Below are 14,281 nucleotides of genomic sequence, written 5' to 3'. Positions count from 1 at the left end.
TTGAGTTACGCAGGCGGCTGCAGTCACTGCTGCTTCTGTAACGATAAACTGTAACTCTTCTGCTCTGCAAAAACATAAAATCTAACAAAGTATTTCAGTCTAGTTTCTAGTGCAAATATCTCAGTACAATAAGACAAAACCATCTCAAAAGTAACTATATATTGGAAAATAAGGATTTTCTGTGATTCCACTGCAAAAAACACAAAATGCAAATATCTTAATACACCTGAAATAAATGTTTCCAAAACGACTTACAAGTAACTTTTCAGCAGGATATTAGAGCTTGTTTTAAATAAATCATTATTTTATATCGGATGGAAAAGTACAAGTTTCACTTGCAGATTATTTTACTTATAGGAAAATATTTATAAGTTAAAAAACTTCCAGTGGAATTGATACCTATTTCCCAGTATTAAGGAAACATTGACCCAATTCTTGCAGAAAAGTCACTTGTAAGTTAGTTTTGTCCTTATTTTAAGCACTAAGGCATTTACATTGGAAACTAGACTAAAATACTTAGTAAGATTTTATGTTTTTGCAGTTTGCTGCAGCATCATCTTCCTGTAGAAACACTTGCAGATCTTTTCCTGCTTCAAAAAGCTTGATGTATTAATATACAGGAAATGATAAAACAGTTTAAAAAGCCTACATTTCCTTAGAGATTTTCAGAGACTGCCTTTTTTCACCACAGTCGTAAACTGACATACTTAAAACATGTACGGTATTTAAAGAGAATCCGATTCTTCCCACCTGGATTATTTTGCCTGCGTTATGCTAACACGCCTCGCTCCGTCGTAGCATGTTTATTTATTTCTGATGTCTGAAACTTTGCCAGCCTGCTGGGCCTCAGTCCAAACATAATTACATCCAATCAGGGCAGCCTGCTGACTCCCAAGCTCTCAGCATTTCAAAACAATCCAACATTTTCTGGACTGCTGTGAGTTCAGGACAGGATCGTTCTACCCAGAAACTGAAGCTGTGGGATCTGAAAAATGACGAATGCATAAATCAGAAAGGTTTCCTGCAGTGTGTCATGTTCAGGCTCTGCTCTGAAGCTCGTTTTAGACATTTACATCACTACGGCTGTTAAATCTCCTCCTGAACTGGAGCTCCATGATGCGTTTCCAGCCCAAATCCTCTCAGTCACACTGCGACTGAAGGGTTTCCTGAAATGTTTCCTGAACCTGCAGCGGTTTGTTAACCTGAGGTAGATTCAGTGTTGCAGCTGTTCTTGAACGCTACGTCTCATTTTTTAACAAGAAAATCCAAACATGAATTCTCAAATATTCCCCTGCAAATCATCATATGCAGTAATTCAAGACAATCATTTCATTTCTTTGTTAAAAATTAAGACAAAAATTTGAAATTTTTTGCTGATATTTCTGGACACTCATGTTAAAGCACAGTTTCCAAACTAACAGCTAGTATATTGCTGTAGAATTTCATATTCTGCAGTGGAAATTTACAGCAATTATTCAATGAGACAAACAGAAACTGCTAAAACCTGCATTGTTTATTATATTTTATTTTGGTTTTATGGTCCATCTGCTTTATTTCTTTATTTACCAATAGTTTATTTTGAGTTTTTCAAACAACAGATCAGAGTAGAGATCATTTTTATACTGGTTAAGACTTCATTTTTGTTTCTTTCTTTTCTTTTTTTAAGTGTCACAGAGAACAAAACTGCAGGCAAGCAGATCGAAATCAAAAAGCAACAGAAATGTCTGCAAAAAGAAAAGGAGAGCAAGAAAAATCAGGTGGTTTATATAGCAGGAGGATGATTGCAGGATGAGAAGCAGGTGTGTGATTACAGAAACCAGGAAGGACCAAATCAGAGAAACAGAACCTGACCCAGAACACAAAAACAACACAAAATCCTCAACCCCAGTCATTTTGTGATCAAATTAGAAAAGGTGATAAACAGTTTCTAACAGTATAAAAGAAAAGCAGGGGTTATTTATTTTCAATTATTTTGTTTTGGGACTACAGTGATTCACACACCACTTTGTCTGTGTGTTTAGTTTATTGTGGATGTAAAACTGAAACAATGAAACCGTCGTTGCAATTTTACAACAATTGATTTCATTTGAGCAGCATCTCAGAGAGTGAGCAATAAATTGAAACCATCAGTGAAAAAAGCGTCTTTAGCTCCTGTTTCTGTCAGTCTCCTGATGTGAAACGAATGCAGTCAAAATGTTAAAGTTAATCCATTCCATCATGGCTGACGAGACAATGAAAATCATTACTGTAATTACTGCTGAAGGAAAAGAGCGGCGTCTGTAAGATTAGCAGATTTTACAAGCTGGTTGTGGCCTGGGGTCAGATTTGGAGGCAAATCTGCCAGAGTGCTTTATGTCATGAAGCAGGAAGTGGGAAGGTGCATTTCTTTAAGACCAAGTCAGGCTTTAGGGAGCAAATCATTTCTAATGTGTTTATCTTCCTCAGTGAAGCCACAGGCTCCGAGGAGGAGGAGGAGGAAGATGAGTCAGCATCAGAAAGCAGAAATGTTGGAGTGAGAAGCATCAGATCAACATGCTGTCCAGTTGTAAACTGTCTCCTCTCAGTCTCCTGTCGTTCTTTTGCCTCTTCAGCATTTTTGTCCTAAAATCATCCCCTCCCCTCAGGGAGGATTCCTGCAGCAGGAATCCAGAAATAAAGTTTCTTTAGGATCGACTTTAGCCTCACGGCTGGTCGGCATCAAAGGAAACGCTGAACTGCTTCTGACTCTTAATGCAGCTCTTGATGTTTAAGCTTCTTATTTATCAACTAGTTCAGCTGCAAAATGTTGATTTTTAACCCCATCAAGGATGAAAATGACTATAAAAATCCATATAAAGATTCAAATTGTTACTGTTTATTTTTGTTTTGTTGTGTTTTGGTTACATTTTGGGTGGCTGATTCTTTGTTTTTAACTTGTGTTTTAAACATTAACATATTTTGACTTGACCTTATTATTGGAGTTTGAGTTTTCCACATGACAAACACCAGCAGGGTGATACAAGTCAGATTAAATCTGTTATTGATCTCAGTTTGGATTCAACTATTGGATATGTACCAGATTTCGTTCCATATATGGAAGTGGCCCAAGTTGGATTTTTTGTGGTGAAAAATTGGGAATTTGTAAAAGTCGGATATGAGTCGCACATTATGGGAAAACATTCCCATTTGGGATGCATTCGTCTTCTGTGTGAAATTAGCCTATGAGTCAAATTAAAACAACACATTTTTATTATATAACTAGAATCTGCTGACTATTACCCTGCTTAATTTTGATTGTTGATTTTATTGTTTTCTAGAGAAAAGGGAAACCTTCTCATTATTTGGTTCTTTGGGACAGAAAATCTTTCACTTTGGATGTTGACTAATTCTTGTATGAAAGTAAATCCTTCCTACAGATTCCTGTTGATCCTGTTGATCCTGTTGATCCTGCAGCCAGGAGCCTGCAGCTCTTATTCCATTTTCAGGTGTCCATGCATAATGCAGCAGGTCGCTTCATCAAAGTGAAAATGGCTGCCAGGCAAAGGGCAGGCCGAAGGTTTACACACAGGACCAACACGACTGCATGGTTACTAAAATACATTTCTCTTCCAGGAGGGTCAGTAGTGAAGGTACAGAATATACAGTTTGAATTAAAAACATATTTTTCTCTCTAAATGCTTCCAGATGTTAAAAGAAAAAATGCTTCTCATACATCTGCTGCGGCAGATGAAAGACCGTTTAAATCCTGTGGGAACAATCAGATGGAAACATCTAAGACATGCAAGGAAATTAGATTATAAGAAAAACACTTCCTGTTTGTTACACTGGAGAAAATGCTGTGCTAACTGTTTGCTAACTGTTAGCTTCCTGAGCTGCGATCACCACGCAGCTACGTTTTACTTCAGTTTTGATTTTGATTACTACGCAGCAGAAACATAGAAATTATGTTCTGATTGGAAATCAAAATATTAACTTTCAAAATAAAGTCTTAGTTAAACAGATGCACTAAAAGCTTTTTAAGTGTTCCTCTCCAAACAAAAGCAGAATTACTTTGGAATTGCACATGGAGGTGAGTCATAACCTTTTATTTTTAAAATATGCATCTATTAGAAACGTTTCTAATAGCACAAAGTCTTTGTATCAAAATTTTTGCTGACTTATTTAGTTTGACACCAGATAAACTTGCATAGCTGAGAAACTGCTGGTGTGCTGTCCTTACATGTGAAATACAAATTATGTTTGTGATAAAGTGTTGCTGCCAGAGTCTCAATATGCAATAGATATAAAGAGTTACAAGTTAATGCATAATGTGGAGTTTCCAAACTGTCCTTAATAAAAGGTCCAAACTGGAACAAGACTCTTCTTCCGGTGTCTGTGTGAATCTGTCCCAGATGTTCCTCTTTAATCCAGCAGCCAGACGACACCCAAACACTTCTAATGCTGGCAAGAGAAACAATTTTCAAATCCTGGATGTTTTTGTTTTGATAAATTTATCAACTTTATGCTGATAGGACGGATGTTTTTCTGCAAAAATGAAAGAAACCATTAAAGGTTCTGGGATTGAACTTTAACTAGGACTTTAGGGTATTCTGTGCATGGTTGAATTTTCAGATGGATTCATGTGGAGTAAAATTTATTTTGTCTGTTTCATTTATTTCTGCAAAAGCTATAAAATGTCTCTTAGAGGTTTGTTAGTTCAATTCTGATAGTTTTGCAAAGAAGCAGTGAAAGCTGACATCATATTGTGATTTTTTTATATTTTGTACAGTTTTTCTGTTTACATATTTTTTTATTTGTCTGAGTTTTGGTTTACTTTCTTTAAAATACTGTGGCTTGTTAGACAAAGTTATGTCAGATTTGGTCTCTTGACGTTTATCGGTTTGATTGCTCCTATTTGGTTTAATATTTCCATGTCTTCTATTTTATGTAACTTTTGTTGCGTTTTTTGACTTTGCTTCATGTTAAATCCTGATTGTCTGTTGTTTTTTATCACCAGCTGTGTTCAGTTTCATCATCTCACCTGTTTCTTCTAAAATAATCAACTTGTTTTGCATCTTTCATTTGATTATTCTAGAAAAGGAATGCATTTATTTTTGCTGTGTAAAGTCAGTGCAGATTTAACGATACAATTATCCAAATATAAAATATGTAAAAACATTATATGGCAACTCATAAAATGTCATTTCTGGACAAGAATTTGGGAATTTTTGATTAATTTCAGTTTTTCTTTAAGCCAAATGTACAGATTTTACTCTGACCAAAGATTTTTTGCCCAGTATTCACAGATGAAGTGAAGCAGAAACTTTTCCACCATTTTGACCATTTTAATGCCCAGACTTGAACTGACCTCAGGCTCTTTTATCTCCTTCTTCTCTCCATCACCGTGCCAAAATATTTTTCCCACCGTTTTTAGATTAAAGTCCACTCGAAGCAATTTTCATCAGAGCGTAATCTCGCCTTGATATTGGACCACAGCTGAATTATGACTCAGACACATAAGCAGTGGACTGTAATTATAATAATTGTGTCCAGCCTTCTAGGAAACACGGCTGCGCTGGACTCCGATGCCGCACGCCAACCTGCAGCATCACAGACTCATTTCCCCCGGGTCTGAGCCGCGGTGCCTCTAAAATAGACCCGACCATTTCCTACTTAATATGCGATTAGAGGCCCTTTGCAGAAGTAATCTAATGAAAAGGGACAGGAAACTCGCAGAGGCAATTTTGTCTTAACAGGATCTCAGTGTTTTTCTATATGGGTCGAGTTTAACTCGTCTCGTCGACTGATTGATAAAACACAAGAAATCTGAAATAAGTACCTTCAGGATTACTGTCAAATAAAAGCTTCTTCCATATTTCCTCATATTTTCCTGTCAGCTGACATTTCATAGATGTGTTGGCTTCAAATAAAACAAATTAAAATGATTCTTAAAGTTTTGGGAGGATCAACCAGAGTCCTGAACTGAATCTGATAGAAATTGATTAGGGTGATGGGAAAGAGTGCTTCCAAACACTTATTCAAAAAGAAGTTGTCAAAATTTCAGAGTGAAAATGCCAGAAATCTTGTCAACAACAATAATCACATTGTTGTTGATTATTGTTGATTAATCAATTAATCTTAATTGATTGATGTCAATTAAGATTAATTGACATCAATCTTAATTGATGTCAATTAAGATTTTTCTGCTGATTATTGAGAAGGGGATAAAAAAATTAATTAATAAAAACAGATTTGTTTCCTTCCAAAATGAAATTTACTGGCGTACTAATTAAAGTCTAATTACCTCTCCTTTGAGGAAGCATTAATTTTAGGCTGATTTTCTAGTTTTTAGTTTTAATTATACTTGCACCAATACAGTCCTAAACTTTCCTTCTTTCAATAAAAAGACACATAAACACAAAAATAAGAAGATATTTCAAACTAAGATTATTATTATTATTATGACCAGTGAACTGGGCTGTTGGTTTAGTTTTTAATTTTCCATTTTGTTTCCTTAAATGTGTGCTGAAGGCCTGAAGTCTAAAGAGGAACATATACTGCTACATGATCATTTAAAAGTATCTTTGTTTTTGTAAAATTATTAAAAATGTTATTTTTTCCCTGTTTTACTGTTGTTTTCCTGCTAAAATGATCTGTTGCATCTTTAATTAGTTTGTATGTTTCTGTTTCTAACAGGACAGTTTTCCTGCGAGATTCGGAGGGATCCACTTTGTGAACCAGCCCTGGTACATCCACGCCCTCTACACGGTCATCCGACCCTTCCTCAAAGACAAGACCAGGAAAAGGGTAAGACCAAAGGGTCAACATGTTAAAAAAAAACGAAAATGTCTTTAAACATTGATTTAAAAAGGATAAACTAGCAAACAGAATGAAAGTTCACTTTGTTTCAGTTTTAGGGGTTTTATTTATCAGGACTAGTGATGGTTCACAAACAGTCTGACTGTTGAATGGTTTGCTTACAACTCTTTGCACATCCTGCAGTAGTTATTATTATTCTATTTTATTTATGTAATTATCAAACAAATTAAATCCAGTAAAGGTCGTGTGAACACGGCTCAGTCTCGTTGCTCATTGTTTGTTTTCATCACGTGTCATGGCGGCTCTGACAGTGAAACAGCAAATTGTTTTTTTAGGTCAGCAACTGTTGGCGCTTATTAATCTGGGCAGGGTTATAGGATCATTGTCAAACAATGTGAAAGGCCTCATAATGCAGGGAAGGAGAGGAAAACCTTTAAGAGAGCCACAGATCGCTGCAAGAGCAAAAACTCCAGACAATTCTCAGAAAAAAAGAAACTTTTAAAAACCCAAGAGCTTCATGTCAGATCCTACAGACCTCAGTTAGGATGTTAAATGTTAAAGCTCATTATCACACATCAAATAAAGATGTAACAAATATTATATTTCATATGTATTTGTCATGTTGCATAACAAATTAACAGAAAATAGACACCAGACTTTTCTTTCCTGTCCTTTCTTTTATAATTCAGAGTGAAAACATTGACTCCAAGACGAATCTTAGGAAGTTTAAGCCTCCAGTTCATCATTTCCTTTGCATTTCTTTCCTTTTTTGCAGATTTTCATGCACGGTAACAACCTGAACAGCCTCCACCAGCTGATCCACCCAGAGATCCTGCCGTCAGAGCTGGGTGGGATGATGCCGCCGTACGATATGGGGACGTGGGCGCGCACGCTGCTGGACCACGCCTACGATGAGGAGACGGACTACTGCCCAGAGTCCTACACTCTGTCGGTGCAAGACCTGGAGAGAGACCTGGAGAAAAACATGTCCCCAAAAACCATGAAGAGGTCAGATTGCTTATCACATTGGATTGCTTGGTGATTTAAAAAAATCTTCACCATTTATTTAAAATAAATCCTCAACAAAAAGCTGACTTCCATAGGACCAGAGAAACTAACCCAGATTTACCCAGAATGCCCCTGTTGGAGGGCATATTCCTGCTACTGGCTTCATAATCCACTGTGACAGTAAATCATCTCATCACCAGGAGACATAATGCGACTCAAACGTGTTTATGATATGGAAGACAAACAATCCTGAGCTGACACAACAAACCGTCACTGCAGGGCATCACACTGACGACACTTACTGCTGAATCATTAGTCACTAATTAATCATCAGGTTATGAATCATCAGGTAATTAGTCTGGATAGCTAAAAATACTCTGCTGTTTGACTCAACTGGTTTCAGTTCTGACATGTTTGTGTGAAACGTTGTTTATGATTTATAAGAATGGTTCCCAGTTACAGTTTAAGCATTTGGAAATAATTTCTATATTTATTACAAGCAGTCATTTAGCAACTTATACAGGAAGAATGTAACTAAATGAAAACTATACGCAAGATAATATGCCTTCTTTTTGATTACTTTTTACATTTTTTTCTAATATATGGCATTCATTCATTCATTCATTCATTCATTTTTTTCATATTTTAGTTTAACAATTTTAGGAAACACCTAACTTGTGCTAGATTTATTTTATTTTATTAATATGTCTTTGCATCTCCCACACTGTCTCATAGGAGTTTGTATGTAAGCAGTGATGTCGTTGGCACCCAGCTCTGCCTGGATCTCACTGCATGTTTTGTTGCTGCAGGTCTCAGTCGGTGGTGGAGCCAGGAGTCCTGAAGAGACCGGACAAAGTGAAGAGTGAAGAAGACAACCTGCAGCCGCTGCTGTCGTTGGACTAAACGCCCAGAGTTACAGCGGAGAAGCAGAAATAGATCAGTATTTCAATTCCTAAAAACGTACCTGTGCACATACTGGAAGAGACTCTCGTCCTGCAGAAAGACGTTCCTTCAAACTTTACGGAAAGCAGCAGGGACACGTCCAGAAACCGACGAGCTTCTGATGGTCCTCTATACAGTATATTTATTTATGTAGTTTCATGTCAAGTGCCAATTCCAGAAACTGTAAATATGAAGTCTTTAAACAATCCAGAGCGGAGCAGGAAGGCTGGTCTTAAGGCCGAGCGGCGCTGCAGAGGGATGAGTGGACGTAACGGTTCCCACGGTTACTACAGGAGGACGGATGTGTGAAAACTGCAAACATATTTCAAAGAGGACTTCAGACCACAGCAGCAGGCTTTTTTATATCTTTGTGAAGAAAAATCTCTGGACACGGACAAGAAGGGGGCCGCAGAAAAACAGACACTGCTTGTTTTCTTGTAAGATTTTTCCGATGACAATAATGTCTAAAATTTCCGTCTCTCTCCAGTTATCTTTTGGAAAAGCAAACCTCCCTTTACGGTAAGAGTTGTCTCTATGGATCATCGGCTTTTTTCCCCCTTCAGCCATTTTCTCTCCGTCTGACCCAGATGTCACAGAAAACTGCTCCGCTCCACCATTAGAAGACCCACAGAGCTGCAGGCTCTCTTCCTCAGAAGAAGCCGTATTTTCAGAACCTAATGGGTGTAGCCACTAAAAACAGGGCTAAATATAATTTTATAAAAGCAAAGTTCTTTTGCTTTGTGGCACTTTTTGTGTTGCAAGGTGGGAAATGTTTGGGTGATGATGTTCATCCAAAAAAACTAAATAAATCACTGAGTAGCTGCAGTTTAACTTTCACTTCAGGGTAAAGGCTTTTTCACTATGTAAGATTTATAGATATAGATGTTATAGAGAGCACCATTTCTTTTGCTTGTGCAGGAAACCACATGTACATAATGCAGCAAATGGCTCTGCAGGTTTATTGGCTCATGTTAAAAAAACAAACTATTTATTCTTTTCAGTTTAAAATCACAGCATTAAAGTCAAAATTCTGACAAATAAAAGTAAAAGTAATAATAATTCTAAGAAAAAAAACAATCATCCATTAATTTTTTCATATGCAGAAACTCAAAATGTCCCCAAAATATCCAAATGAAGTCTGGATGTTTGGTTTTTAACGCTGCTGACAGCAGCTCTCCTCTCGGTCCTTTGCAGACCTGCAGACATTCCAAACTGCAATAATGTCTCTCATTAGAAAACGTAGATTATAGACACAGACAGTATTAAATGATTTATGTCAGAATTTTCTTTTTTTATGTAAACACAATGAGAGGAAAACTTCAACATATTCCAAACAGTTTGGACATTTATTTTCTGTAAAAAGACCTTTAAGTACTTAGAGTTTAGGTTAAATTTTATATTTAGAGTACAGATGTTATAATTAGTGAGATTTGTTATTTACTGCATAGATAAGATAGAAGCTTTAACTCAGCATTTGCTCCACCCTGTTTTATTTTTAGAGTTTATTGAAATGCATCCGGCTCCATCTGACAGCGTCTGATAAACGGCTGTTACAGTTTTTCCACATCAGGCGAATGAAGTGCAAAGCTTCGACCAGTGAATGTCAGCAGCCGGGCGGGTCCAGTGCGGCTGGGCGGGTCCAGTGCGGCCGGGTGGGTCCAGTGCGGCCGGGTGGGTCCAGTGCGGCCGGGTGGGTCCAGTGCGGCCGGGTGGGTCCAGTGCGGCCGGGCGGGTCCAGTGCAGCCGGGTGGGTCCAGTGCGGCCGGGCGGGTCCAGTCCGCTCGGAGGCAGAGAGCGTCCGGCTGAACGCGGAGCGACAGCTGGGATGTCCAGCCGTCAGTCGCTGCTCAGCTCAGCCCCGCTGAGAGCAGCCAGGCCTCCTGGTCTGCTGGTGAAGCTGCAGATAAAAACCAGCCTCTGAGGCTCTCACTTTCATTCACTGAATATATGATCAGTTTGTCCCTCTGAGCAAAAAGCTGCTCAAAATTCATAATAATTTGACTCTGACGGTTCCTGCATTAAAAATATCTGACACTGTAATTTTCACAATGAAACTTATTTGTACTTATTGCATAAAATTGCGCAAATTTGAGATTATAATTTTCTTTCTGGTCCATTTGAGCAAGTGTGAGGGTAATATGCAGCATACTGCATCAATTACTATTAATTGATGCAAAGATTTACAGTAAGTCTAAAAGTTTCAAATCTTTTTAACGCTAAACTGTCTTCAAATTCCTGTAAAAAAAATTTATTTGTAATTTCTTCCCCTAAATATAAAGTCCTCGATTACATGTTGGATTATTAATTTTCCTCTACAGAATCCCAATCATTGCCACTTAGAGGTACTAAAACTTTGCAGCTGCAGCAGCCAATACAGTCCTGCTTTCACAAGAGATTTACAGAAAGTAAATACATTTTGGAAACCATTTTCATGACGTCAGGAAGCCATTTTTAAAAATTAGTCATGCTAAATTTGGCTGCCTGGATTACTAAGTGTGGCTGAAATATAATAATAGAAACTAAGCTAACAATGAGGATCAGGCTCAGTTTAGACACAAATACTGATCATATAGATATTTTTGATCTGGACTTCAATCTTCATGCTTCCAAACTAATTGGTTCATCCACTTTTTAAAGGATAATATTTTGAAATTGACCTTTTTTGGTGACCAGGACAGTTTGAAATGAATTCAATGAACATTTTAAGCTGTAAACCTACACAGTTAACACTTATTTCATTAGTTGTTCTAGTAAAAATATTTTGTGAAAACAGACAATTTATTATCAGATGTTGTTTAATTATCCAGCCAAATATATTCTGGTTTAAAGAGAGGAACACTGTTGCTGTTTTTTGTTAATATTAGTCTAGTTTAAGATTTTTTTTGTCAGTTTTTGTTTGCAAAAAATGCTAAATAATCTCCAAATGAACCAGATCCACTAAAGGACAAAATTTGAATCTGAGGAAATGTAACAATCCTTTACAGAAGCTTCCAGGTGCTTAGACTTTACTTTCTGTGCATAAACAAAAACCTTGGATGTATTTTTTTTAAGGTTATCAAACAGGACGGCGGGGGTCAGAGGTCAGGAGGTGTAAAGACAAACAGGGACACACACTCACACACTCTCACACAGCCACTGTAGATGCTTCCAGTTGTTGGGATTAAACGTTTACATGAAGTGAACATGTACACTGCTTGAATATCGCTCCACTCCGTGACTCAGAGCCTCCTGCTGCTCCACCGAAGGGTTAAAGTGACAGAAGTGAATTTCACTGGTTGTTTTGTGTGACAGTATTTAACAGATGGTTATACAGAAGATCTTTAATTTTACAACAAAATGTTCTTTTCTGGTAATTCTTCACTGAACACTTAGTATTTTTTTATGTTTATTTTGTCAGTATTTTTATGGAAGTTGCTAATGTTTATTATACAAATGTCAGATGTGTGCTTTTTAAACTGTAAGCAGTCTGAATAAGTTTCATATTTAAGAAATTCAGCATTTTGAATGTTTTTCTACATGATGTTTTGTCTTTCTTCCCAAAGTTTTCATCAGAATTTTAAACCTTAAATGAGAATAAAAATCTGAAAACCACCTTAGATGCCATCCTGGAGGTTCACAGATGTTCATACACATTTACCAAAACATTTTAACCAAAATTTTAGATTTTTACAATACAGGATGTCATGAAAAATAACAGCAGTCTTTAAAAAGTTACATATAGCTGGAGGTTTACGGCGTGGTGTAACCTTTAATGACTTATTGCGTAAACAAACTCATTCACACAATTGCAAAATTATTGATATTCCATGAAAACACAAAGTTTTGAGTACGTTTGTAATGCAGCTGGTTTGTAAAACACAGGAACCTCCATGATGGTAACTGATGTGGTTTGCAGTTTATTTGGTAATGAAACGGGACATTTTTTTTTTACTCATGTTAATCAGTAAATAAGACACAGCGCTGAAGTTTCACTTGTTTTAAGTATTTCTTATTAACTTGCCTTCTATCGGTCAGTTTGTTTCCAGTAAATGCTCCCAGCTTTCATGAACCTGAGCTGAATAACTTTTCACTGATTTCATCGTTTTTCTCTACTTAAAGCTTCCAGCAGTGACAACTCTCTGCATCCAACCTGCTTAATGAAGATTTGGATTCATTAATCTGTTTTTATCTCTTCTGCTCTCCATCACGCTCTTGTTATTCAGTATTTTGTAATAATCGATAGTCTGTAGGCGGCTTAATTCTCACTGACTTTGAATTGTGTCATGTCTCTGCCAAAGCCACTTGTTCCACTGAGAATCTAATGTATTGTTTCTGATCATTAAGTATTTGTGCACTGATGACATTGAATGATCTTTTCTTACTGATTGGTAATTTCTTGAGGAGAAAAGAAATGAATGCATAATTTTGAGTTTACTCACTTCTTTTCTCACAGTTTTCTGATTGTATAGTTGCAGTAGGAAGACGACACTGAAGCAGAAATGTGAAGTTATTATGAAAGCCAGTATATTATAGGAGCAAAAACTGTCCAGTTAGCAGGTGTTCTGTGTGTAAATGTCCTCTAAGACAATTTGCTGAAATGTAAAATGATCAAAATAAATATGGACATGCAGATTTTCTCACTCTGTTGTTTTAGATTTTGTTTCTTTTGTTTAATATTTGAAACAAGATCAAATGCAAATATTGGGACTTTCAGGTAAAAATACAATCATCTCACTGATTAATTTAATAGATTTCACATTCAAATTAATAAATTTAAATCTTGTGAAAGGAAGAAATGTGTGTAGATATTAACTCTTCGCAGAGGTAAGAAAGGAACATGAGCCAAAATTGAATGACCTTCACTTATATCCAAAGGTTAGAGGTCAACTATGCAGATGGCCCCTGAATATTAAAGTGATTTCTGCATTTCTGCTCCTCAGCTTGTTTAATAACACAAACAGTTGTTTTTATTGAACAGGAACCAGAGGAACTAATCAGAGGTAAGTAGATGCAGCTGAGGAAGAGAGCAGGCAGAGGAAATGAGGAGAAGTGAAACAGCTGGGAAGGAAAGCAGAGCGGGAGAAATAAAAAAACAGACATGCAGGGAGACATGACATCTAAAATGGTAAGATTTAAATATATTCCTAAACTAAAACAAGATTTAAGCAACTAAACAATGAATATAATGTCAAAAACAGAAGAACTTCTAACGCCTTAGAATCACAAACACAAGATAATTACAACCTGCTGTTGTTCAGCTTCTCTTTTGCTTTTTTGTATTTTTAATCAGGCATTTAGTAACTGTATGTAATCCCTACTGGTTCTGATACTTTTCTCTCTCTTTGTCTCATTCATACTTTTTATGTTTCAGTTTTTCACTCACTAAAAAATAAATGCTCAAAGCATTTTATCAGACTGACTTCTGAAGATTTGATAAAAAATGGGAACAACATTACTGAAGATAAAAATGTTTTCCTTGTAAGAAATATGTTCAAAATCAGTATATATTATCAGTATGTGTTGGTTAGAAGGTGGAGATTTCTTATGAATGTTTAATGATACAATCAAACACAAA

At 36.6% G+C, this 14,281-nt stretch overlaps 1 protein-coding gene across 1 annotated transcript in view; it reads left to right on the top strand.

Annotated features, from left to right (window-relative positions):
- clvs2 (clavesin 2) overlaps positions 1 to 9,564 on the top strand; it is a 31,604-nt gene extending 22,040 nt beyond the window's left edge. The window contains exons 3-5 of the mRNA XM_014986052.2: positions 6,655 to 6,765; positions 7,553 to 7,785; positions 8,595 to 9,564. Coding sequence (XP_014841538.1) covers positions 6,655 to 6,765; positions 7,553 to 7,785; positions 8,595 to 8,688 — 438 coding nt within the window. The 3' untranslated portion in view covers positions 8,689 to 9,564. The remainder of the gene's footprint in view (positions 1 to 6,654; positions 6,766 to 7,552; positions 7,786 to 8,594) is intronic.
- Positions 9,565 to 14,281: the final 4,717 nt, after the last annotated feature.

The sequence above is a fragment of the Poecilia mexicana genome, unplaced genomic scaffold (assembly GCF_051168715.1).
Source record: "Poecilia mexicana isolate PSO_F unplaced genomic scaffold, ASM5116871v1 scaffold_21, whole genome shotgun sequence".
Classification (NCBI taxonomy): domain Eukaryota; kingdom Metazoa; phylum Chordata; class Actinopteri; order Cyprinodontiformes; family Poeciliidae; genus Poecilia; species Poecilia mexicana.
The sequence above is the reverse complement of the archived record's forward strand: the minus strand, read 5'-3'. Positions and strand labels throughout refer to the sequence as shown.